The 23,816-nt window shown below is 35.5% G+C and overlaps 7 protein-coding genes across 7 annotated transcripts; 4 read left to right on the top strand and 3 right to left on the bottom strand.

Moving 5' to 3' along the window:
* Positions 1–86: 86 nt before the first annotated feature.
* On the bottom strand, positions 87–712 carry PHYBLDRAFT_160489 (hypothetical protein). The gene is made up of 2 exons (XM_018434185.1): positions 481–712; positions 87–392 (listed from the first exon to the last, which is right to left on the bottom strand). The coding sequence occupies exons 1-2, from the start codon at positions 704–706 to the stop codon at positions 310–312; spliced, it is 309 nt and encodes a 102-aa protein (XP_018285232.1). The 5' UTR covers positions 707–712; the 3' UTR covers positions 87–309.
* A 1,509-nt stretch (positions 713–2,221) lies between these two features.
* On the top strand, positions 2,222–3,858 carry PHYBLDRAFT_156601 (hypothetical protein; the record flags this gene model as incomplete). The annotated part of the gene is made up of 6 exons (XM_018433499.1): positions 2,222–2,324; positions 2,400–2,610; positions 2,703–3,206; positions 3,280–3,396; positions 3,520–3,652; positions 3,718–3,858. The coding sequence occupies 6 exons, from the start codon at positions 2,222–2,224 to the stop codon at positions 3,856–3,858; spliced, it is 1,209 nt and encodes a 402-aa protein (XP_018285231.1).
* An 866-nt stretch (positions 3,859–4,724) lies between these two features.
* On the top strand, positions 4,725–5,604 carry PHYBLDRAFT_183676 (hypothetical protein). Its single transcript, XM_018438809.1, has 4 exons — positions 4,725–4,898; positions 4,951–5,023; positions 5,113–5,289; positions 5,349–5,604. The coding sequence occupies exons 1-4, from the start codon at positions 4,747–4,749 to the stop codon at positions 5,412–5,414; spliced, it is 468 nt and encodes a 155-aa protein (XP_018285230.1). The 5' UTR covers positions 4,725–4,746; the 3' UTR covers positions 5,415–5,604.
* A 111-nt stretch (positions 5,605–5,715) lies between these two features.
* PHYBLDRAFT_156600 (hypothetical protein) lies at positions 5,716–7,562 on the bottom strand (the record flags this gene model as incomplete). Its single annotated transcript, XM_018433498.1, has 7 exons — positions 5,716–5,848; positions 5,943–6,008; positions 6,113–6,241; positions 6,299–6,390; positions 6,472–6,607; positions 6,679–6,957; positions 7,036–7,562. 7 exons carry the CDS (start codon positions 7,560–7,562, stop codon positions 5,716–5,718), a joined length of 1,362 nt encoding a protein of 453 aa, XP_018285229.1.
* Positions 7,563–11,973: 4,411 nt separating this feature from the next.
* PHYBLDRAFT_118706 (CYP5206 protein) lies at positions 11,974–12,839 on the top strand (the record flags this gene model as incomplete). The annotated part of the gene is made up of 4 exons (XM_018428648.1): positions 11,974–12,223; positions 12,280–12,475; positions 12,553–12,577; positions 12,651–12,839. Coding segments are annotated over 4 exons (660 nt in total), but the record flags the coding sequence as incomplete, so codon positions are not given.
* A 2,113-nt stretch (positions 12,840–14,952) lies between these two features.
* On the top strand, positions 14,953–17,468 carry PHYBLDRAFT_183674 (hypothetical protein; the record flags this gene model as incomplete). The annotated part of the gene is made up of 5 exons (XM_018438808.1): positions 14,953–14,993; positions 15,084–15,257; positions 15,366–15,552; positions 15,643–15,756; positions 15,823–17,468. 5 exons carry the CDS (start codon positions 14,953–14,955, stop codon positions 16,729–16,731), a joined length of 1,425 nt encoding a protein of 474 aa, XP_018285227.1. The 3' UTR covers positions 16,732–17,468.
* A 515-nt stretch (positions 17,469–17,983) lies between these two features.
* PHYBLDRAFT_22439 (hypothetical protein) lies at positions 17,984–19,552 on the bottom strand (the record flags this gene model as incomplete). Its single annotated transcript, XM_018439782.1, has 7 exons — positions 17,984–18,097; positions 18,176–18,284; positions 18,360–18,525; positions 18,625–18,929; positions 19,031–19,101; positions 19,151–19,235; positions 19,302–19,552. 7 exons carry the CDS (start codon positions 19,550–19,552, stop codon positions 17,984–17,986), a joined length of 1,101 nt encoding a protein of 366 aa, XP_018285226.1.
* Between the last annotated feature and the right edge of the window lie 4,264 nt (positions 19,553–23,816).

Genomic DNA, 23,816 nt, shown 5'->3' with positions numbered 1-23,816 from the left:
AAGTGGCTTTCTTATTGGGTTGTCCCACAAAACTGTTGGATCCAATTAATAGACTGTAAAGTAAAATAGAAAAGATATCAAATATTAAAGAGTAAAGAGTAAAGAGTAAGAATTAAAAAGAGAATTACATTAGAATTAAAGATTATTACTTGTATGAATATTGTGTGTGTGTGTGTTTGTGTGTGAATGTATGTATAATGTATATATAAAGGAAATTAATAATAGTATGAGTATTTTGTGTCAGAGTAATAAGTTTGAGTTTGCGATTGCGATTGTGATTGCATTTGCGGTTGCTTTTGTGTGTTTTGATTAGGCGTGGTGGCGTATGGCGTTACGAGAGGAGGATGAGTGGTGTCCGAATTTTCTTGCACAATGTTTTAGGAAAGATCGTACTGAATTTGTTGTAAATCGAAATCAAGATAAGAGACTGTAAGAACAATGGTCTTTGATCCAGAAGTATAGGTATCAAATTTTACTTACCACTTGAATTCATAGCTCTTTGGTGTTCCTTTAATACAACTTCTTCTTCTTCTTCCTGGTCGTCAAGATAGTGTACGGAGGGAGGCTCGGTTGAAAACGAGACATTTCGATTCATCTGGGATGGTTTCTTTTGGGGGATAACATATTCAACTGCCTCTGAGCTGTACCAAGTCTCGAGTTTGGGAAGTGAGTCGTAGAGGTTGGATCTTGGACAGGGAGTTGACATTATTATTATTATTGTTATTATTATTACAGTATAGAGTGAAAAGAAGCTTTGAAAAAAAAGGGTAGCAACGTATTTCATTTTATCTCATTTCTTCTGATTCAGCTACTCCGAAAAGGAAATTCATTCATTCACTCTTGTGGCGGAGAACGATGCAGAACCAGAAATTAAAGCCTCAGGCTTGTATTAGAGTATGACGAAGAGTACAAGTGTGAATACAAATGTGAATATCAATGCAAGAGTCTTGGTTACTATATGTCTTAACAGTTCTATCAAGATATCAGTGCTCTCTTTCCGTCTTATTGTAGTTCAATGAGTGTTAACACCATGAAAATAACGCTGGATCAATAATAGCCAAACAGATAACTTTGGCTTGGCAATTCTAACATATATTATTGGCTGATGGTTATTTGCTGAGTAAATGTCAAGTACATTAGTATGCATGCACATCATAAAATAAGGGTAAAATAGCACAGGCAAGCAAGCGAAAGACATGATGGTATAAACAAGATTATCTAAACAAGAGGTTGTCTAAAGGATTATGTCTACTAAAGAAATCAAAACGCATGAGGGTTACCGAAAAGGAGATGAACGGGGGAGTAGACACTAGGGGAATCAAAGCAAGGGCAAGAGACTCCATAACGTATATTATGTATTCATATTTCAAACAGCTCATTTATATATCTTTTTTTTTAATAATAATACTAGACATCACTCCAGACAAGATTAAGATCCACAATAACGTATGAAGCATAAAGCTTCTTTATAAAACTAAAATAAAATACATATTACAATATAAGATAAAAGAGTCCAAGGAGTCCTTGGCATCACAATATATATATTTATTAGTTTTGCAGGAGTGGAGGAAACAAAGAGGGGGGGTAAAGGAGGAGAAGGATAGAGCAAGAAGAGTAAGAGACCAAGAGACCAAGAGACCAAGAACAACCAGCCAAAAGATATAAATACAAATATAAAAAAGAGCTTGAGTGAGGAGGGGAGGAGGAGGGGTTTTTGGAGAGGGGATTCGAAGATATATATATATTCTTCTTTTTTTTTACCCCTCTCTTCAACATTGTAAAAACCTAGTGAGTATAAGTCTCTAGGATTCACACCAAAGCAGAGGTATAAAACGAACTCCTTATACACACACTTAATTATATACCTGTATACATTTATACATATCCAGTCGAGGGTTCCCTTTTTATTTTATTTTATTTTTACCCTGAAAATGAAAAAATATAATATATTTAATAAATAAAAAAAATAAAAAAATATTATACTTTTCCCCTCAAAAAGACCAACCTAAGAAAGAACCAACTCTTCCTGTTCATAGACACCTCTCTTCTCATTACTCTCTTAATTACAATGAACGGTAAGTCATTCAACCTAATCAACTCTCATCTCACATTCCTCATCTAGATCAAGTCAACGGTTCATCAGGCGTAAGTTTCTTTTTTCTTCTTCTTTCTTATACATAATCACTGCCCAACCAACTAACCTGTTGTGTAGATTACTGTCATGCGAAAGAAACTCATGGGCTATGTCGGATTCGCAAACTTCCCTAACCAAGTACATCGCAAGTCTGTCAAGACAGGTTTCCAGTTCACCTGCATGGTCGTTGGTATGTGTAACCATCCTTAATTTATCACTAATTCAGTCTATATATATATATATTTATACTAAAATATCCTCAAAGGCGAATCCGGTCTTGGTAAATCGACTTTGGTCAATACCCTGTTTAATACCCAAATCTATCCCAATAAGCAACCTGCCGAACCCACTCATGACTGTCCTCAGACAGTCGAAATTCAATCAATAACCACAGATATTGAAGAAAATGGCGTTCGCTTAAGAATGACCGTAGTCGACACACCAGGATTTGGTGATTTTGTCAACAACGAAGAGAGGTAATAATAATAAGCATAATAGACAAATGGAGTCCAATTGACTCTATACACACCTGGTCTCTAACCAAATTCACTGCACTACAATTTATTAGCTGGAAGCCTATCCTAGACAATATTGAATCTCGCTTTGACGCCTATCTTGAACAGGAGAACAGAGTCAACCGTCGCAAGATGGTCGATAACCGAATCCACGCCTGTCTGTACTTCATCACTCCTACCGGTCATGCCCTGAAACCACTTGATGTCGAATTCATGCGACGTCTCCATACCCGTGTCAATCTTATTCCTGTCATTGCCAAAGCAGACACCTTGACAGAAGAAGAGGTTGTTGCATTTAAACAACGCATCTTGGCTGATATCAAGCACCACAATATCCAAATATACCAAGCACCAGCATATGAATATGATGATGAGGAGACAATTGCAGAAAACCGCGAAGTTATGTCCAAGATCCCCTTTGCTATCGTTGGATCAGATAAAGAGTTTGAAGTCGAAGGAGGCCGTCGGGTTCGTGGACGCAGATACCCCTGGGGAGTAATTCAGGTCGACAACGAAGAGCATTGTGATTTCGTTAAATTGCGCCAGATGTTGATTCGGTGAGTAATCTACAATATCCAGAAGAAGAAGGGAAGAGAAAAAAGTGCTGCTTCTTACGGACTCAAATTATAGTACACACATGGAAGAACTCAAGGAGTTCACAAATGATGTTCTCTATGAGAATTATCGCACAGAGAAATTGTCTGCTATGGGTATCCAACAAGATCCCTCTGTGTTCAAGGAGGTCAAGTAAGTCTAAAAAAGATACACACACACACATATATATCCCCTATTCTACTTTTGCCTTGTTTTTTCCTTGCTGCTTATTATTATTTTACTTATTCATATTATTCTTATTTTTTTTATAATTAGCCCAGTCCAGAAGATGGAAGAGGAGCGTTTGGCTCACGAGCAGAAACTGGCCAAGATGGAGACTGAAATGCGATCTGTATTCCACGCCAAGGTGCAGGAGAAGGAACACAAATTGAAACAATCCGAAGAAGAAGTAAGTTTAGGAGCAACGTGAAATAATTCTACAGATATACTTAATTTCTCTTTTATATAATTTAGCTTTATGCGCGCCACAAGGAGATGAAAGAAGCTCTGGACAAACAACGCATTGAGCTTGAGGAAAAGAGGCGCCGACTGGAAGCAGGAAGACCAATGACACCCGAAAAATCAAAGAAGAAGGGCTTCTCTTTCAACAAATAAGCATTAATACTAGTCGCAGCCTAAACATAACAAGAAACAAAATCCAGTATAAAACCCCCTATATATTTTATTTATTTGGTCTTCTTTTAAAGAAGTCCAATAAAGAAATGAAGTCTTATATATATATGTATATGTATATATATATATTAGAAGGGATCTTCTTCATCGTCATAATAATAATAATAAGCAGTTCTACTTTGCTTAATTTATACTCTCTCTTTTCTTTTAAAAAAATCTTACAACTCCCCTTATTCAATTTTACTATCCACTATTACTTATACTTGAAGAAAGAGAGGAAATGAATCCAAATTTCTATCGATTCCTGTTGACCAAATACTTCTTGTTATAAAACGGTTTTTTTTTGCTGATATTGTTATTTGTTTTATAAACAATAATAAAATTGCCACTGTTTAGATGTTTATTGAACAAGCATAAAAATGTTTGTAATTATGCTTCGAAAAATATCAGCTCCTCTTTCTTAAAATCAATCTTATTGTATTGTGTTGTATTTTCTGTTCTGTTCTGTTATCAGCAGTTAGGTTACACATATTAATTAACTTTTTCAATACTAAATTAATATTTGTGCGTATTGATATATAAATGAATATTTCAGGATATTCGGTAGCAGTTGCTCATTATTGTCGGTAAGAACACAACCAGAACCTACACACTATTACATCCACACTCATTCACAGGTGTCTTACTTGACTTGTTGCAAAATATCTCTAATAGAAACCAAAATTCATTTTGACTTGAAAATGATTTTTTTGGAAGAAACGTTTATTTAAATATCCGCATAAGATGACGTAGAAAGACATACTTTCAGACTGAAGTCTTCGATACACTCAAGCCTTTCTAGTCTATTACTATTTTCTTTAACATAATAAAATGTCGTGGCGCAAAATTGATATTGACCAGTTTGACGAGGATACTTATACCCAAGATGAATTCCTTGCCGAATTTGAGTCACCTCTTCCAGCCGAACAAGTGAATGCTACCATCCAGTCGCGAACCACTGACATTCGAAATCTATTGACTCGGTAATAAGCATAAATATCTACCCATCATCTTCCTCATTGAATATACTCTTAGTGGTGACCAAAATGCTGCCCTTACCTTGGCCCTATCGGATCCACCTTATGGTCGCCATCTCGGAGTTGCAAAGGCATGCCAATGATTCTCTTTATGTGTCTTTTGGTTTATGCTTACACACATACATGTATGTGTATATACCAAAATTTATTTTTATTTTAGGGTATGGCCACACAAGCAGTGTTGGATGTCCTTACACAGTTTCGTGCTACTGATATTACTCCAGTTATCAACTCGATTTCCCAAGACGAGCAAGATGTGTTGATGAAGTATCTCTTTGCAGGCATGGCCAGACCTGAAGTTTATAACTCCAGTGTATTGTTAACTTGGCATGAAAAGGTACGGATGGGTATTTCAATTTATATGGTGTGTTATTCATATGTTTTTCATTATATTAGTTGACAGAGGTAGCTGGTACTGGCTCCATTGTTCGTGTCATGACAGATAAACGTACAATCGTGTAAAAAAAACGCACTATTTTACTTGCTCCCTCTAAAAGAAATACAAACACACACATATATATATACATAAATATGGCATGAATGTTCGCGTACATACGAGCCCATAAACCTTCTCGAACAATTGACGTACACTACTCATATCAGACAATTCTTCCATTTTATATATATATATATCTAATAATAAAAAAAGAAGAACAGAAAGATGACCTTTGCTTAATAAGGCGTGTGGACGCACAAACACACACAAAACCTTTAGCTGAACCATGGGTGTATATAAAAAGAAGAAGAAGAAAAAAGTAAATGTTCAAGCTAATTTGAGTCGGAAACCAGTAGATTCGGATTGTCCTGCAAATAATGTTCCTTCCAATCCTGGATCTTCATCATCATCCATTCCTGCGTGTGCTCCCTGAGGTGCCGATGGGCTGTGGACTTTTCGCCTTTTTTTTTAAAAAAAAATAATAATACACAAATAGACATACACAGCTTAAAATAAGCAACAAAAGAATAACAATATCTCTGTTGAAAGCTTACTTTTCTCCGGACCCTTTGGATGGCCAAGTTGGGAAAAGAGCTGGATCCTTTGGATAAGGTGTTTCACTTTTTGATAGACAAAACACACGCACGCATAAAAATATATATTACAGTTAAAATTGATCCGATTGGTTTTAAAGAAAGGTATTGAGTATAAGAAGTATATTTACCTAAAGAATGGGTGTTTCAGGGCTTGTTCGGCTGTAATTCGTCTTGCAGGATCATAAGTCAGCATACGAGACATGAGGTCAATGCCTGCTTCTGTCATGCAAACAAACCGACTTCGCAAATTGCTGTAACTAATTGAACTGATAATCAATACAGACCTTAATGCACAACAAGCATAAATAACCTACGGTTGTTTTACAAAGGCAACATTTTGGGCGTGTGGCAAACTTGTGAATCCAGGCCAAACCTCTTCACTAGGTGTTCCCAATAGTTTGAAAATCTATCAACAAAAAAAAACAATTTATACCTGTGAGAAAGAGATATAGATTTGATATCTCTATCCAAGCGGAAACACACCTGCCTTGTCAATCTGGTCGATCTCACTCCGACCAGGTAGTAATGGTTCGTTATTAATTAATTCAGCAAAAATACATCCAATTGACCACATATCAATTGCTGTGGTATATTCCTTGGCTCCCAGCAAAAGCTCGGGTGCTCTACAGTATCTATGTTTAAAACGACACTCTGATGGTTTCTCTATATGTATTTCACATTATCGCGTATGTACCTGTACCACAAAGTCACCACTAATTGTGTCATGTTTCCCATCGGACTGCCATACTTGCGAGCCAGTCCAAAATCTGCAACTTTGATCTCGCCTCGATTATTTAGCAGAAGGTTACTTGTCTTGAGATCACGATGGATAATCCAATTTTCGTGCATCAATGACACTGCGGATAATAGCTGGATCATCAATGTTTTAACTTCGGACTGGAAAAAAGGTGCTCGCATATCTGTCATCAATGTCTTTAAATCGTGCTCAATAAAATCCATGACAATAAACACTCTGTAAAATTCACAGAAATACATAACCATGATAATGAGCATAATTAAGTCCCCATAGAAATACATGATTGAGACTTACTGGTTAAGATGGTTACCCATTACAATCTCGCGTACATTAACAATATTAGGATGTTTGGCGATCATCAGTGTATTGATTTCTCTCAAACTAGTGACCGGAAATCCATTCTTCTCTTTCTCGAGCTTTAACTTCTTTAAGGCGACTATATCACCCGTCTCTCTATCGCGCGCTCGGAACACAATTCCGTACGATCCTTCTTCAATATGATTTAAACGCTCATAGCAATCAACGCTGCGACATGCAGACAGTAGAGGATTTGGTGGGGGGCTTGTGGGACGTGGGATCCGATTAGTTTGTGTTTGTGTTTGTGTTTGTACTGGCTCTGGTTCTGGTGCTGGTGCTGGTGCTGACACGGGAGGAGCAGCAGAAATGGTTGCGAGTCGAACTGCTGATGTAGAATCGGAATTGGGTTTGGTGATCTTTTCTTTCTTTTTATGTTTTTTTGGCTCTTGGGGTTTGATATCTTCTTCACTTTCGTCTGATGCCCATTTAGATCGCTTGATTGTATTGGTATTTAAACTCTCCATGAGAAATAAGGCTCTTATTATTTTTTATTTTTATTTTTATTGTTATTCTTTTTAGGTGATGCACTGTGATGAATTGCTCAAAATAAAATAAAATAAAATGTTAATATTTCTCCTACAAATGCTGACGGTCTTTCATTTATTTATTTATTTATTTTAGCATTGGCCTTTCTTTTATACATATATTATGAAAAGTATATCAGCAATATTACGGAGACGACGTTTCCTGGTGGGGTACGACGTTTCTATCTAACCCGTCTGATGAATTGTGACCACCTGTCCGGGCCGGTGTCTTTCTCTAATCCTTCAGGGCAAAATGGTGTGTCCTGAAAATATACAATATATTCATTGTACGCATTAGCTTACTACTTTCCCCCCGTACTTTGCGTGTTTATCAATCTCTTCCCAGGCACCTAAATCTCATTCTTTTAAGAGTTTCGGTCTGCTTTTGAACAACTTAATAATGAAATACTGTCTCATACGAAAAAATGCTGTATATTCAATTAATAGCGGTTTGCGTCCTAAATTTCGACTTGGTCATAAAAAATACATTATATCAATAACCAGTTATACAAAAGATTATAAGTAGTTGCTGTTATTAAAGTGTAGTGCAATCTTGCTTGATATTTTACTATTTATTAGCCTTCTTACGCGTACCATGTCTTTGTCTTTCTTTCACCTACTTATATTCCCAGAGTTTGACAGCATAAACTGGTAAGTAATTATCATCCACTTTTTTTTGCAAAGCACAAAAGAAAGGCTTCACGAATATTTTGTATCTTGCCTGGGATTAATTATTATAACAAGAATTGATTCTTAGGGACCAGGTAGAGTTACTCCATGCCGGCAAAAAGGCCACAATTTGTGGTCCGGTAGAATAAAAATGTCGTACCCCATCAGAAAACGTCGTGCCCCTAAAATTAGGAATTAATACAGCCTTTTCTTAAATAAATTAATGAATAAAAAACAAACTCTAAATGAAATAAATAAGATTTTGTGAATCTAAACCAGAAAAATAGCTTTTAGAAAAAGTCAAGATAGAATTGACTTTAGTACAATAAACTTAACCTGGTTAAAGACGAAAGTGGAAGTTAATTAGTATTAAATAGAGACGTTATTACAAGTGTATCGATGAATACAAAAAAAAAAGGTACACCGTCAAAGATTGTTCTCCAGTACGCCTTCCAAATGATGAGTATAATACAATCTAAAGTATAGTATACTTCAATGGTCGGGGAGATAAATGGGGGTTGAGGGCTTATAAGTTGCAAAAGGTTCTAGATGGGATATTCAAAGGCTGAGGTATACATACTGGCCAAAACCAAAGTTCAAACCTGCCCAAAAATATGACATATGGCAAGTAAGTGCTCGACAGTATGACTTAGGCGGCCACATAGGCAACACATGGCTGTACTATAGTGTGTGACATAATACATTTCTGGTTTGAGGTAACTGTTTACCAGTTACCGGATCAAATCAAACAGCTTTATAATCCAACCCGAGTAACATTACTTTATTTGTATAAGAACGAAATGATCAAACTAGTATATGCCCAGCAATAAATGACAAGCAAAGACAAACGAGGTTCACAGAATATAATCATTACTTCATCTCTTGCTCAAATGATATATGGATATATATATATTACATAAAAAGATTCTTGAGCATAAAAACAAGTATGTGGGTATGACTGATTTTTTAGAATTATTCATGCGTTTGGGTGTTACAGTTCTATAGAAACATTGACTTTATTAAGACTAACTTGAATGTCATACTTTTTTTTTATTTTTCACAAAGATAAGCTGTAAATGACCCGCAGTATATTATTCAGGTCAATAGTATATTTGCAAAAGACTTTGCATAAATACAGTGGTGTAAGTCTTAATATGATAATACTTTTTTTTTCTAAAGGAAGAAGAGGAAGAAGAGGAAGAAGAGGCCTGATATACTTATTATATTTGAGCTACCTTTTAGATATATAATAAAAGGTTTTGAATATTCCTTTAATATAATTGGTCTTTTTTTTAAAAAAAAAGGTATTTCCTGAATTTTCCTCACAAGATTGAATATTTTAAAGAAAAGAAGAAAATAGCTTCTATTCCCATAATACAAATCAAACTAGAATGCATGCTACGTGATGTAAGCGTGAAGTACTACCGAGGCGTCAATGCACATCTATAACTAGATTAAGCCATGGATATATGCCCATAATGATACTATTATTATTACTTAAAAAAAAACAGAATGTGTGAAGACTTGAAAACAATGGCTTACCATGAAGTATGAAATATGTAACTAAAAGTCAAAATATACATTACACTGAACATAAATCCCCATGTTATTAATAGCAATTAAATCAAAGCCAATGATATATACACACATACATATACATATACATATATATATATATGTACGTGTGTGTGGTGATTCATAGTAAATTTACAATATAAATTATTATCAGATGAAAAAAGGAAAGGTGCCTTCAATAAAGGTTCCATAGAAAATGACTAGTCGAAAGTAACTTCCTTTACATTATTCCCTAAATAAATGCCTCTTTAGTTAGTATGATTTGTTGAGATAAATGTAATATACACACCCTTTACAAAAATAGTGCACTTTAATGTTTTTTAAGGAAAGTTTTTGTACAGCTTGTGTCTTGGTATAGACTATAATAATTAATATATATATGAAAAAATATTCAATATGTAATGCAGAGTATTTTAATGACATTTTCTTTGCCTTGTTAAAAGAAAGGGCTTCAAGCTGTAATAAGACGTATAAGCTAAACTTTTATAAGCGTATCGGTAAGTGTATTTCCTTTAGTATTAGTATACTTGTACATGGTTACTTTAGTCCAGAATATTAATAAAGATTCTAACCCACAGATATAGATAATTATTGATTTATACTATGTGATACATTGATAAAAAAAAAGCATGGTATACAAAGTTAATTTATTTTACTCTGTCTTTATCCGTGACAGATTACTTGTGAAATATACTTCTTATCATTCACATACATACACACACACATGCACACACAAAACTATAAAAGCAATTAAATTTTGGTAGCTACAACAGACTTCTTCTCTCAAGACTCTTTTTAGCAATGGACAAAATTGACTTTCAACACTTGTTGAGCGAAAAATACATGATTTCTACCATAGGAGTCATTGTATTTAGCATGGTGGTCAAAGCGGTTTATACACTATTTAAAAATCGAAAAAATGAAAGTACGATCAATCAGATTCGCGGCGAAACCTTTCACGAGATTCCTTCTCCAAAGGCTGGATATCCTTATGTTGGTAAGCTGGGTGCTAAAGTTTAACATATTTTGGTTATAGGATTTCTTCTTTTATATGTAGAATCTACACCTCAATAACCATCTTAAAAAATTCTAGGTCAGATGTTTTCAATGGGAGATAATCCTGGTGCTCAGATTGAAAAATGGCATCGGGAACTTGGTAATGATTGGGCTTGTGTATACTATAATTATGAGTTACTGTTATATTATTGACGTGCGCATCTTTAGGCCCCGTTATACGGATCAAGATGGGCGTTCAGTCCTGGGTACTAATCAATGATCCACTTATTGCACATGATGTGTTTATGAGAAACGGTGCAAAGACATCCAGAAGACCCATCCATAGCTTTACTACTGGACTCTACAGCAAAGGAGGAAGGTATGTATATTTTTCTTTACTTTACAAATAATATATATGAATTTACTTGTATTTTCACATAGAGGCGTCTCCTTTAATCAGCCCGGAAAGCGATGGAGATCTACAAGAGCAGTTGGTAATATATTATGGATACAACCATCAATATCGCTCTAACTATTTTCTCTTTATTAAATGACTTTTAAGCAACCACGGTTTTGGCACAAAAATCAATTGATAAATACACGGAGTTTTTTGAGGCTATTGCTGATAAAACAGTAGATCGGTTGATTAGTGTATCAAAAAAGGATGGGTCCGTGGTTCCTTTCCCTCACTTTCAACTCGCATCGTTTGGTGTGATCATCAAGTTGGCAGTAGGGAAATCAGTAAAATCACTTGATGATCCAGTGTTCACCAAATTACTTGAAATGTCCGATAAAACAATGATGTATGGTGGTATCGTGGGTGACCTTGGATCTTTCCTTCCTGCTCTCAAATGGATCAACATGTTCTCAAGCGTGCATAAAGACATGGTGAAAATGGTAGAGTCCCGCGACAAGAACATCGCTAAACTCGTCAATGAGGCAATTGAAGGCGAAAATGAATGTCTGGCGCAGCAAATGAATATCCTCAAAGCTGAATACGGACTCGTAGATCAGGATATAAACGTTCTTTTTAGTAAGTAGGCATACTGTTTATCATCCCTCTGTCTGCTTAAAAAAAAGCAAAAGATATAACAGATCATTTCTTTTATTAGGTGATATGATTACTGCTGGTGGAGACACCATTGCTGTAGCACTTTATTGGCTTTTTGCTTTATTACTGCAGTATTCAGATGTTATGAAAAAAATGCGGGATGAGATTGACAGTTTTATTATCGAACACAAACGAATTCCTAGGTTCTCTGACCGTAGTGAGCTAAAATATAACATTGCCGTTCATCGTGAGAGTCTTCGTTTCAGAGCTGTCACGCCTTTTGGACTCTCGCATTGTGCCACTGATGATGGTAAGTACACAGTTTCAGAAAGACCAAATATCTAATAAGTCAAACAACAAATATAGTCATCAGTAATGGATACTTTATTCCAAAGGATACGGTTATTCTAGCTGGAACAGATGCACTACACATGAACGAAAAATATTTTGTTGAACCAAAGAAATTTAATCCTGATCGCTACATTGGAATTGAAAAGACAATGTCGGCATCCAACAATGGGCCTGCAGAAGAAAGAGATACTTATGTTTTCGGTTGGGGGAGGTATGTTGCGAAAAAGCCGAGTGGATATGAAAATAAATAATGACCCTAGAATTATAATTAACTTATGCATATATAAGACGCATTTGTCCCGGAATCTATATGGTGAGCTAAGTAGCTACGATACTGGTCTAAAGCGTTTACGATTTGTTAAAGTACATCTCTTTTTTCTACTTAGGCTGAATCAGAAATCTTTAATCTTTGTACTCGAATCTTGGCCCGTTGTAATGTTGAGCCTGCTCTCAACAAAGATGGCACTCCAGCCTATCCAAACTTGGACAAAGTAGTTACTATGGGTATTGTTTCTCTTCCCGTAGAGTATAAAGTTCGGTTTGTTCCCAGAACAGACAGTCCTCTTGATTTTTAATCTCACAAACCAATCCAAGTCAAGATGTATATAACTACATCCCATACTATATTTGTAAAAACATTATTATTTCTGTGTCTAAATAAACAGAATTATATAGCGAAATAACCTCTTCGTAATCAAAGTCTGTTATCTTGAGGTCTATATTCTTTACTGCCCGAGAAAAATCTTTTGCTCTCTTATAAAAAAAATACAATCAACCGAAAACCTGTCTGACTGCAAGAGGTTTCAGAATGCAACTTTGTTGTTCCTGTTAGGAAGCAAATCGCTAGTGCATAAAAAAAACACTTAATTAGTTATGTTTTTCGATTAAATTTCAATGATGTTATACCTTTTGACTCGCAATACTTTAAAGTTTACGTCTTTTTAAACATTTCAAGCTGCTTATTATATCCTTTTAGTAAAGAAGTTGATAAAAAAGCAAACAAAGGGTTTGCAGAGATTGTTATAGATTGAAATATTAAAGAGGGTTTTGGAAACAACCTCAACTGACGAGGTAAAAGTAATCCCCGTACATGATAGGGATGGTGATTTGTGTGGTCCTCTTCATATTCTACCAAAATATGTGATAGAATGGGAATACACTCTTCAGGGTACCCAGAAAGGGATTTTAGTGTCAGCTTGAATGTTGATTGATCACTTACAGCAAACATGTTTTTAAGCTGACATTTCAAATATCTAAGAAGTATAGCTTCAAGCTTTTAAATAACATGATTATTATAGGCTGTGGATAGTTCTTTACAAGCCTCTGTCAAGAATTAACTTGCTCCTGTTTGTAATTTTTTTTACTATAGATAATACTTAGGAAAGAGGCACGGGGTGTATCCCAAGTTCGAATCAAGTTACTTGAGGTATGTTGGGTATCTGTGCTTTTTTCTGGTATTCACAAGTTAACAAACCGAGTATCAGTAGCTTTGCTTGAAGACAATGCTATAATCAAGATATTGGTGGCTGCTAAACAGATAGAAATAGTTTGTAAACTACATAGCTCTTAGTATGATATCCCGAAGGTCTTTTGATGTTGTGATCCCTCATCAGTTACTATTCTTAGAGGGAGTTTCCTTGTAAACGGCTTGTAGTAATACCCAAGATTTTCTTGAAGCATTTCTTCTTTTGATGTGATAAAATTCGGACATCCAGGAGAACGCATATATTTGTGTCCTGCTTGTTTAAATTTTTTACAGAAAGTCGATGAAGAGCTTGAATCATATTTTTTTCTTTTTGCGGCCTCCTTTTCTTGCTTGATGCTTACACTTTTTTCTTTTCCTTTTTTAGTGAATGTTCCCACTATATGCGATTTAGTTTCAGATACTTGAGAGACATGTATCAACTTTTTCTTACCATTATCTGCATATGCTTCTTTGTATAAGTAACACCTGTAGTAGCTTTTGCTGATATGAGTTCTTTTCTAGCAATTTTTACATAGTATATTTATATATAGAATTAAATGTTATAGCATAATTATATACGCATACGATGCTTTCTAACCTTTAAGCAAATTTTCCACATCTTCTTACTAGTTTCTTATATTAATAATTGATTCCTTTTTACTTTATTTTATAATCTTAAATATGAGTAAACTTTGGCAGAAACAAAAGAAAAAAAGATGGACTGGATGTTTTTTTGAGGTCCCAAAACCAAGTAAAAACTGTATTTTGAAATAAGTAGTATGGCAGATAGCTATTTTATTACACACACAGATATATATATATATTACAGAATGTAAGCTAGTAGTGCCAAACTGCATGTATAACAATACATGATCAATATTATATATTTTATACTTAATTAATGCCATTATCCTGCCTTGTATTTGAGAGTGTAGACTTGTAGTAATTTGGTCTAAAATTCTACGAGTCCACACTCTCTCTATTAAAGTAATTATATTAGAATATATAGCTATTATGGATCAAAAGAGACCAGATATAATTATTGTACTTGCATAATGTCTATTTTTCCTTTTGTCATAAGTCTGAAAGTTTTCTAGTGATTGTACAACTCAAAGATGCGAATCGTCCGGTTCAATTTTTAGGATAAAAAACGGTATTTTAAAAAAGAAAAGAAAAAAAGAAAAAAAAAATAGTCTGGAGTTTATGCAGAGATAATTCTTGTCATGAGCATAAACGATTTGTCAGTTTTGACATTAAACTGCTGGTAATATACTTTATTCAAAGTATCCTTTCTCTTTCTTTATTTCATACTTGTTTCATTTTCAGATAGACTAGTAACTCATCTCGAAAATAGGGGACTTTATTTTATTGCTAAGCAGCGAAAGACACGATTAAGAGCAATTGCAGATGCATTGAGTAATGAGAATCATGACATTGTTACGTTGCAAGAGATTTGGATGCTAGAAGATTTTGAATATTTGAAATCCAAAGTCGAGAATGTTTTGCCATTCTCCAATTATTATTACAGGTATTCTACAATAAGAAAAGAACAAAGAGACACATATCGGAAGCAAGCTTGTCGTATAAAGGACAAGAAAGAACATTATTATAAATAATTGTGTGTGGGTCTGTGTAGTGGTGCCCTCGGTAGCGGTTTGGCTATCCTTTCTCGGTTCCCAATTGTTTCGACCTCCTACTTTCGATACACCTTGGCAGGTCGACCACTCAAAATATTCCATGGTGATTACTATGTAGGCAAAGGATGTGCATCAGCATGTATAAATCATCCGGATATTGGGATCATCGAAGTGTTTACTACTCATGTAAGCCAATATTTCTACAGTTTTTCTTATATCACATCATTCAAATGATTGAATATATTAAACACCCTTCTTTAATCTGTTGTGTCGTAGCTTCATGCAGGGTACGGAGATGTCGATGAATACGAAGGTCATCGTGTAACCGAATCCTGGGAGTTGTCCAACCTTTTGAGAGCATCTGCTGCCCAAGGAAGACAAGTTATTGCTGTAATTATATCCATCGACTATTATACAGAATCGTATGAAATTTATTCTTTCTCTCTTACTTAATAGACTGGTGACTTTAATAGCATTCCTACAAGTTACAACTATGCATTGCTTAAAAAGCATGCATTCATGACTGATGCTTGGCTCGAAGCACACAGCGAGAGACTTTCACAGACTGGACTTGATCCAGGCCATCGTAGCCCTCACGAATGTATTCAACATCTTGGAATAACTTGCGATTCTCCTGCAAACACTTGGTCTAAGCATTTTCTTAAACAACAACCTCACTCCAAACAAGTCGGTGACCGTCTTGACTATATTTTCTACCGGCGTACTTCTCAAATTACATGCACTGGATCTGTGGTGGCCATGACAGACTATATTCCTGGTACTCAAATGTGCTACTCAGATCATTTTGCAGTACAAGCAACCTTCTCAATCAATTCACAGCCTACGCAAGTTAATTCGACAAGTCCGTCAGCCGTTCAATTATCCAATCCTTCTTTCACCACCTTTCCTCTCTCAATTGCTCAAGCTGTTCTGACTTTGCTTCGTCGAGACCAAGTCGCCACACGAAAGACAGCGTACAGACTTCTCTTATTGTTTGGTGTTGCAATAATTATGTTGCTGTTTCTCTGTGTTTCTACCGTGGCAGTCTTACCAGATTGGATTGCTCCAAAAGACGAGAGTCAGCTTAAATTCTTGCTTGGGAGTTTGGCAAGCAGTCTTGTGATGATTATCTCTGCTGTTATCGCTACAATCTGTGTGGTTGTCGGTTTTGTATTTGGGCACACTGAAGAACGCGCTTTGAGACAGTTTATCGAAGAAATTCAGCTTTTGGTAGCTTCCATCCAAGAAGACAGCCGATCGGACGCTCCATTTGTACACCTATCAAATCAAGCGAGCGACAATCCTTCACGTGAGACATTTTATAATGAATTCAATGAAAGAACAAGGCTTTTAGATGATGCTTGAGATCCAATACCTCCTTAGTTTACTAGCCCAATATATTTATTATTATTTTATAAATGTATGAAAAAAATACATTAATATTTTGTTTATTTGATTCATAATGTACTATAAAAGTATAATATTTTTTCTTGTCTTTCTAAAATAAAAGGGCAATGTCATGATAAAAAAGGATGGATGGAGATGAAATGAAAGGTAGATAGGTGAGATAGACAGGAGAGGTATGTTCAAGTGAAGAAAGTATGCTAATTACAGGAAGTTTATGTGCAATGTTGTATAGCAAGATATCCAACTCAAATTTCGTCCTCCATCTCACCTCCCAGTTCGGACTTGATTCGTTCACGCAAAGACTCGATGCATGACGCCTTTTGCTCAAGTACGTCGTCTAGTTTGTTCAAATAGTTTCCGTAAAACTTTGTGATTTTTTTGTTGTCTGTCTCGCCTTCTTCTCTAAAGTCGCTCTGACTTGACAGCATTAGCGAAAATTTGGCCACCATTTTCTTCTCGATTTTTATACGCTCATCAAGTTCCTTTATCTGCGCACGATGAAGTCTAATGAAATCCTTGGCTTCTTCTGCCGACACTTCTCTTTCGTCTTCCTCGTCTTCTTCGTCTTCTTCATTTTCAACGATTGTGTCTCTGTCTTCTCTTGCGCTCATAATAGAACTCTGTATATTTGGTGAGATGGTCATTGGCGGTGAATTATTAAGTTCTTGATGTAATGGTGTCAGAATATCTTCATTCTCTCTCAAATCAGGTGTATGGTAGCCTGCTATATCTTCTACTGCATCTTCCCACATGCCTTCATTCTTATGTGGTGTTTGAGGTTCCTCAGATGCGCTGGCAAATGCCTCTTCTGGAGGTGAGGATAGTCGACGCATATAATTCTGTTGGCGCTGAGGGGTTGTTGGTTCCCAGTTACGGTTATTTCGAGGCGTGCCAAGAGCATTGTTATTCGTCATTGATGGATATTCAACGTCCAAAATGTTCTCGGATATTTCTTGATCCCAATTGTTGACCGAAACTGTGTGGCTTCTGTCTTCTTCTGCATCTTCCATGTCTATATCAGCGCTGGTAGTACTAATATTCAGGTCGTTCATCTCCATTTCATTCGATTCCATTTCATTCGATTCGATTACAGATTCTGTACGTGGGGTCTCTGCTAGTAAGCGTGGATCAGACTCTCCTTTGATCTCTTTTACTCTGTACACAAATCCAATACCCATTAGAAAATACAGGTTATATAAAGAAAGATAATTTACCTGTCAGCATAACGGAGTGTATTTAATGTGTGTTCGCTGTTGGACATATTTGGTGAAATTGTCGCAATCATGCATGTCCGAGAGTCACCGATAAACGAATCTCGTAGCACCTTTTACACACACACATACACATATGAGCTCATAGAATATTTACATCCAGATAACGCAATCTACAAGTTATAATTTACCTGCGTTAATTTACTTCCTCGAAAAGGTGCATGCTTTTGGTCCTGGTCCAATGCTCGGATACACTCTTTTAAAGCTAAAAGACTCTTATTGATCTCTGCGCCTTCACGTCTATAATCCGGTAATAATTGTTTAAATAACCACTTGCTGTTTATTTTTTTACTTCATATGTATTATAACTTTTACCTTGTTGTTGTCGATGTTTCTTCACCTCTATCAGCTCCTCTTTCACTACCAGCCAAATCTATAAAACTAAGTTTTCCATATATGGCTGACGGCTTATCAACTGATTTGATTAATACTTGAAGAACAGCATGGGATCGAGATGAATTATTATTTGCCCCAGTTTTGCCTAGAGCCCATGTAAAGTACAATTCCAGAGTTATTGTCATCTTCATTTTTCTTTTTCTGATATTATTATTATTATTATTATTATTATTCTATCCTTTACCGGTCATTCTTGCTTGGCTTCCAAACTCAAATGTGTGCATAAGCCGGTTTACGTCTTTCACAGGAACTTCTGTAAGACCAGCGATAACCACATTATTATTGCCGTCATTTCGTGGAACAAGGCCCTTCCGTTGGTTCAATAAATCGTAGAGCTTGTTCTGATAGATTTCATAAAATCCAATCGAGGCAGTCAAGTGAGAATATTTTTTTTGGCCAAGTCTATTAAAGATATCTTTGGCTGCAAGAACATACAGTCCGTGTTGGAGATCCAACATAGTATAAGTCTTTCCTGATCCTGTTTGACCACTTTTATGTATGCATGTATATAATTATTAAAAAAAAATAGGTAAGGAACTCGGGGAATAATTTGAAAAGTTTTATAAGTTTGGGTTTGGACATTAACTTACTAGGCAAAACAGGTTGCTTTTCCACCTTGAAGCATATAATCAACTAAGGGTCTTGCGGTCCTGTTATAGATCTATTGTTGATAGTGAGACTCTGTTGGCACTCTTTTCATTTTCTTTTACCTGTTCATTTGTAGATGTGCAATCAAAAGCGTCGTCAAATGTAAAAGAATATTGTTCTGTGAACCTGGTCATATCGATCTTTGTTCTAAAGACTTTCTGATAAGTTATTAAGCTTCATTTTCCCTTTTACAATTAGCCTAATATAATCTACCTCGGTGCTTTAACTAGGACAGTATGAGGTCCAGTTACTGGCGCGATATCTTTCTCTCCCATGTTCAACTCTTTTCGACTCAATGGACGTTTCCGAACACATACACGGATCTTTTGATGAAGATCAATTCCAGTGTTTTGGATAGGCGGATTAAATGATACGTTCTTGGTCTCTCTGAGTTGAATGAACTGTTCCAACGTAGTTGACTTGTGCTTGTTGTGGGATGGCCCACTAGATGGGTCTACACTCATTCGACGTTTTTGGGATGCAATTGGCACTCCGTAAGTGTCCAATAGTCTACCGGTGGTATTATGCTCTGTTTGTGTACTATGTGCGTTTTTTTCTTTGTTGATTGCCTGTAAATCATCCATAAATTTTTGAACAGTCGAAGAAGTTTGTCCAGGCTTTGTTCTCGATGGACTAGCTGTTTTTAAAGTTCGAGAACCAGGACGTATAGGAGAGCGTGAAGAAAATCCGCTTGTCCAGGTTGTATTGTCATTTGGAATCTGTGGTGGTTCGCGTCGAGGGAGATACGACATGCGCCTGTCACGCATGGGAGTTTTTGGAGCAACGACAGGCCGAGAAATAGGCTGATTCGACAGGGTCATGCGTCGAGCAGTACGATCGATAGTTGGTTTTGTTATCCGTGTAGGAGCTGGTCGTTTACGAGGAGATGTTGCAGTGGCTAGCGTAGGTGAATGTGGGCGTTGACGTTGTTGTTGCTGCTGTTGGGATTGATGTGATCTTGCTTCCCTCGAAAGGTGATCAAATCTTTGTCTGTCGGCGATCGAGTGGATTCCTAGGACTATGTGCTCTTTAGAATTGAGCTGTAACGTTGTATGGCATGTTTGAATGATTAGCCATGCGCCAGGTATATGAATAATGTATTTAGTACCTTTCCTAAACTCTCGTAGTTGGTGTATCCATTCCTAATTAATCTGCAATTATTGGTGAGTTATTTAGTTTATATTGTGTTGATGGAAATTCATACTCTGGATAATACTGTAGTTTGATAATTTGAGAAGAATTGTTGGATTGATTGGTTTGATCAGTTTTTTATTTTATTTATTTTTTGATTGATGAGTCTTACCTGTAGTAGATCGTTCTTTCTCAAAACGTCTACCAAACGGGTGGCACTCATGATCTATTAAGAGAGAGATAAAAAACTAAAGTAAAAATAATAAAAATAACAAGGGAGAAATTGGTCAAAGGCTGAACGCGTGTCTTTGACCAGACGGTCGGTTTGATTTCTTTCTGTGATAGAAATTATAATAAAAAAGAGGAATATTTTATAGGAGCTTTAGGTAAAGTATTTGTAAAGTGGCGTATTGCTATTTTGGAAGCGAGAGAATTTGGTAGAGCAACTATAGCCTAGGCAAATTCCACGTGCCCGCAAGCGTTGTCTATATTATTATTTTTTATTCGGTTAAACCAAAGAATATAAAGTCTGTTGCCAAGTGACGTAAAGGATGGGGATTGACAATGTCTTTCATAGACATTGAAGAGCATGTGACTGTTTAGATTGATGGAGTTCGACTGTGGCAGTGCTTACCCTATAGAAAAAAAATAGGCGATTTTAGTGAATTGTTGCAAGTTTTCCGGGGTTTAAAGTGTCTTGTACTTGAGTTTTAATTAAGCACCAATTTCTCTCCCTCTCTTTCATATTCTACTTTTTTTTTTACCCCACCATGTTTTTTTGCAGTCAAAGCAAAACATCTTTTTCTTAGCTTTTTCAACCCGTTACAAAACTAAATACCAAGTTATTCAAATCTAATGACTTACCAGCGGTAGCTTGGGTGGGTCCTAAGCGGTAACCAGGACGGAATTCTTTTATCTTCTTTGACTTCTAGTCAGTCTTTGTCTCAAACGACAACCCTCCTGGAGATCTTCTTCTGCTTGTCTTCTGACACTTACAATTTTAATGGTACTGGTAAATCTATTAGGATGGGGCTATATTAGCAAGAGTTTTTGACTCGTTTGAAGGTTCGAAGGGAAAGCTGGGAGCATGAAAGATAGTGCTTAGAAGTACTAAATGTATCAAACAAACAAAGATCAAATTCATGCTTACGAAGTAGATATCTAAATACTACACCATTGGTTGGTTCATGACTATGGTTGTGAGATACAGACCAGTTTTTCACCATTAATACAGAAGGTCAACCAAATTCAGAACTGATATTGCTTTCTAGACATTCTTTAGCTTTGGGTTGGTTAATATAGAAGGAAAGGCAAAACTTACGGAATAAATTTTGATGGCTGGTTTGAATTTTGGTATTTGCGTAAAATAAGCAGATGCTAGAGATAATTACAGTAATATAGGCATAGTCGTGACAATAAATAAGCTCACAATTTTATCTTGCCATTTCTGTTATATAGAAGGTAGTGTTATGATCAAACAGCAGCAAAGAGACATCAGCAAAAATATCTTGCGTGATATATTTGTCAAGATCGAAGAATGGATCGCGTGATAACTTGGGAAGACATATGTACCTCATAAGTGCGAAGGTGTGGGTGGCAATTGTGTGGACTTTAGCGACAATGACTTGTAGAGGTCTAAGGAGTTCAGGGTTTCATCCCGTTTCCTTTATTGATGCCTTGACAGTAAGGACTCGGAATGGTGTATCTTCGTTCATTGTCTTCTAATCCACAATGGACCAGAGATATGAGGTTTGGGCAGTGCTTTTGAAAGTGCCAATTTGTAGTGATATACTAAGATATTGGGTAAGTATATATGCTGCAGTTTAGTTAATAGATTACTTACAAGAGTAAAGAACAAATGTATGCAGAGTTTAAAATTCTTGCCTGTCAATTGTGCTGTATTTCATAGACCTTTTCTTTTATATATCATCTGTGACTTTGACACATGAGAATATAGTACGTAATCAGCCAGATAAATGTAATGATTGATTGATATAAAAGAACGCTACCTAAAGATATTAATCATTTCGGTAGTATCCTGCAAATACATCAAAATAATATTTAGTTCCTTGTATCTGTATTGGCGCTTTATATTCGCTGTTCTGAATTTTGTGTAGGTATCTCTAAAGCTTAAAAGTTGAGTAATTCAATTTTTTTAATTAAAAACTTACTAAGAATATGTGTGGGTGTGTACAATTTATCTTGAAGAATAGTGCATAACCATTGTATTGATTGCAAACCTTCTTCAAGCCTTTTATCATAGGAATTGAATAATAATAATAATAAGATAGCGAAGGTAATAACCAGCTTAAAGATTAATAATGAATTTTTGTGTGTAGACAAAAAGGAGTAAATACTGTTCCTGAACATGTGCTTACATAGGTACATAAGGAACTAAATTAGACAAACAGGTAGTGCAGGTAGATAGCGAATACTTAAATTGATAACAGTATGAAAGCCATATAAGAAACTTTAGCTACAAATATTATCACAAATTCTATAATATGAGTATGTAAAGTCCGAAATAAAGTAAAAGAAATTAAACAATACAAGTACAATTATTGCTATTTTATTTGAACCAAGGTTTTCAACTTTTGGTGTACAGCTTTACGGGCGGACATTTAGACAACGTCATTGGTGGTGGAAATATCGATATTGTCACTTTTAAATCTATTGATATTTTAATGAATATTTATCTGCTGCTGGTCAGACAAGCACTTGTCATTATTAATTATCCTTTTACACAATTTTACTTAATAGAAAAGAGTACAAGCTTTCAGTTTTTTTAGGTGTATGTCCTGAGGAATAAGTTGACATGAAATATAGGTATGTTGTGCAAATATCCATATTTTCATTAGTAAACGTGTTTTTCGTGTGAAAAAATAGGATGTTTTGATCAATATTTGAGCAATTAATATAAAGCAGTCTTTAGGTTGTGAGTTACAATATGCTCCACCAGGTTAATTACATATATAAGACTACGTTTCTGAGCCTATTCGGATATACATCTACTTTTAAGCGTTTAATTTGACATTTTTATCAAAATCCTCCTTTTTATTAAATAATTCTTTATTTCAGTGGTAAATTGCTCTTTTTTTTCCAGTATTATATATCACTACTGTTTATTATTGCCTCTAAAAAGTGAAGTCTTTGAAACAGCTATATACAAAATTCACGTACGCTTAAGATTTACACAATATATCCTAATCATTATAGAACATACAAAGTCATTTTTAACATAATCAAACGAAAGAGTATAATATTTTAAGAGGTAAAAGCAGTTGAATTAAACAAGATACTACACAGAAAAAGAGTGTCTTTATTTATTTATTTATTTTTGGTTATTAAGTTGCCCATTAGAAATACTATATACATTACTATTACTATCATGTAGTAATAATACGCACAACAATGTCCAAGATATACGGCTAATTTTCATCGCAAGAATCTTCATCATCTGAAGTCTCGACAGCATATTTTGATTCATTTTGAATCAAGAATCGGTCTTTGGCTAAGCGAAGAGTATCTTGTACAAACGAGTTTCTCTCCACCTAAGCAGTTTATATATAAAGTTAACTCGAGTTCAGATTTTAATAG

This window comes from Phycomyces blakesleeanus (assembly GCF_001638985.1).
Source record: "Phycomyces blakesleeanus NRRL 1555(-) unplaced genomic scaffold PHYBLscaffold_31, whole genome shotgun sequence".
NCBI lineage: Eukaryota > Fungi > Mucoromycota > Mucoromycetes > Mucorales > Phycomycetaceae > Phycomyces > Phycomyces blakesleeanus.
Note: the sequence above shows the minus strand (reverse complement) of the source record. Positions and strands in the feature narration are given on the sequence as shown.

Coding starts and splice junctions, on each gene's coding strand:
- PHYBLDRAFT_160489 (XM_018434185.1), bottom strand. CDS start 706: ATGTCAACTCCCTGTCCAAGATCCAACCTCTACGACTCACTTCCCAAA. Junction 393..480: donor AAGAGCTATGAATTCAAGTG/GTAAGTAAAATT, acceptor CAACAAATTCAG/TACGATCTTTCCTAAAACAT.
- PHYBLDRAFT_183676 (XM_018438809.1), top strand. CDS start 4,747: ATGTCGTGGCGCAAAATTGATATTGACCAGTTTGACGAGGATACTTAT. Junction 4,899..4,950: donor ATTCGAAATCTATTGACTCG/GTAATAAGCATA, acceptor ATATACTCTTAG/TGGTGACCAAAATGCTGCCC. Junction 5,290..5,348: donor TGTTAACTTGGCATGAAAAG/GTACGGATGGGT, acceptor TCATTATATTAG/TTGACAGAGGTAGCTGGTAC.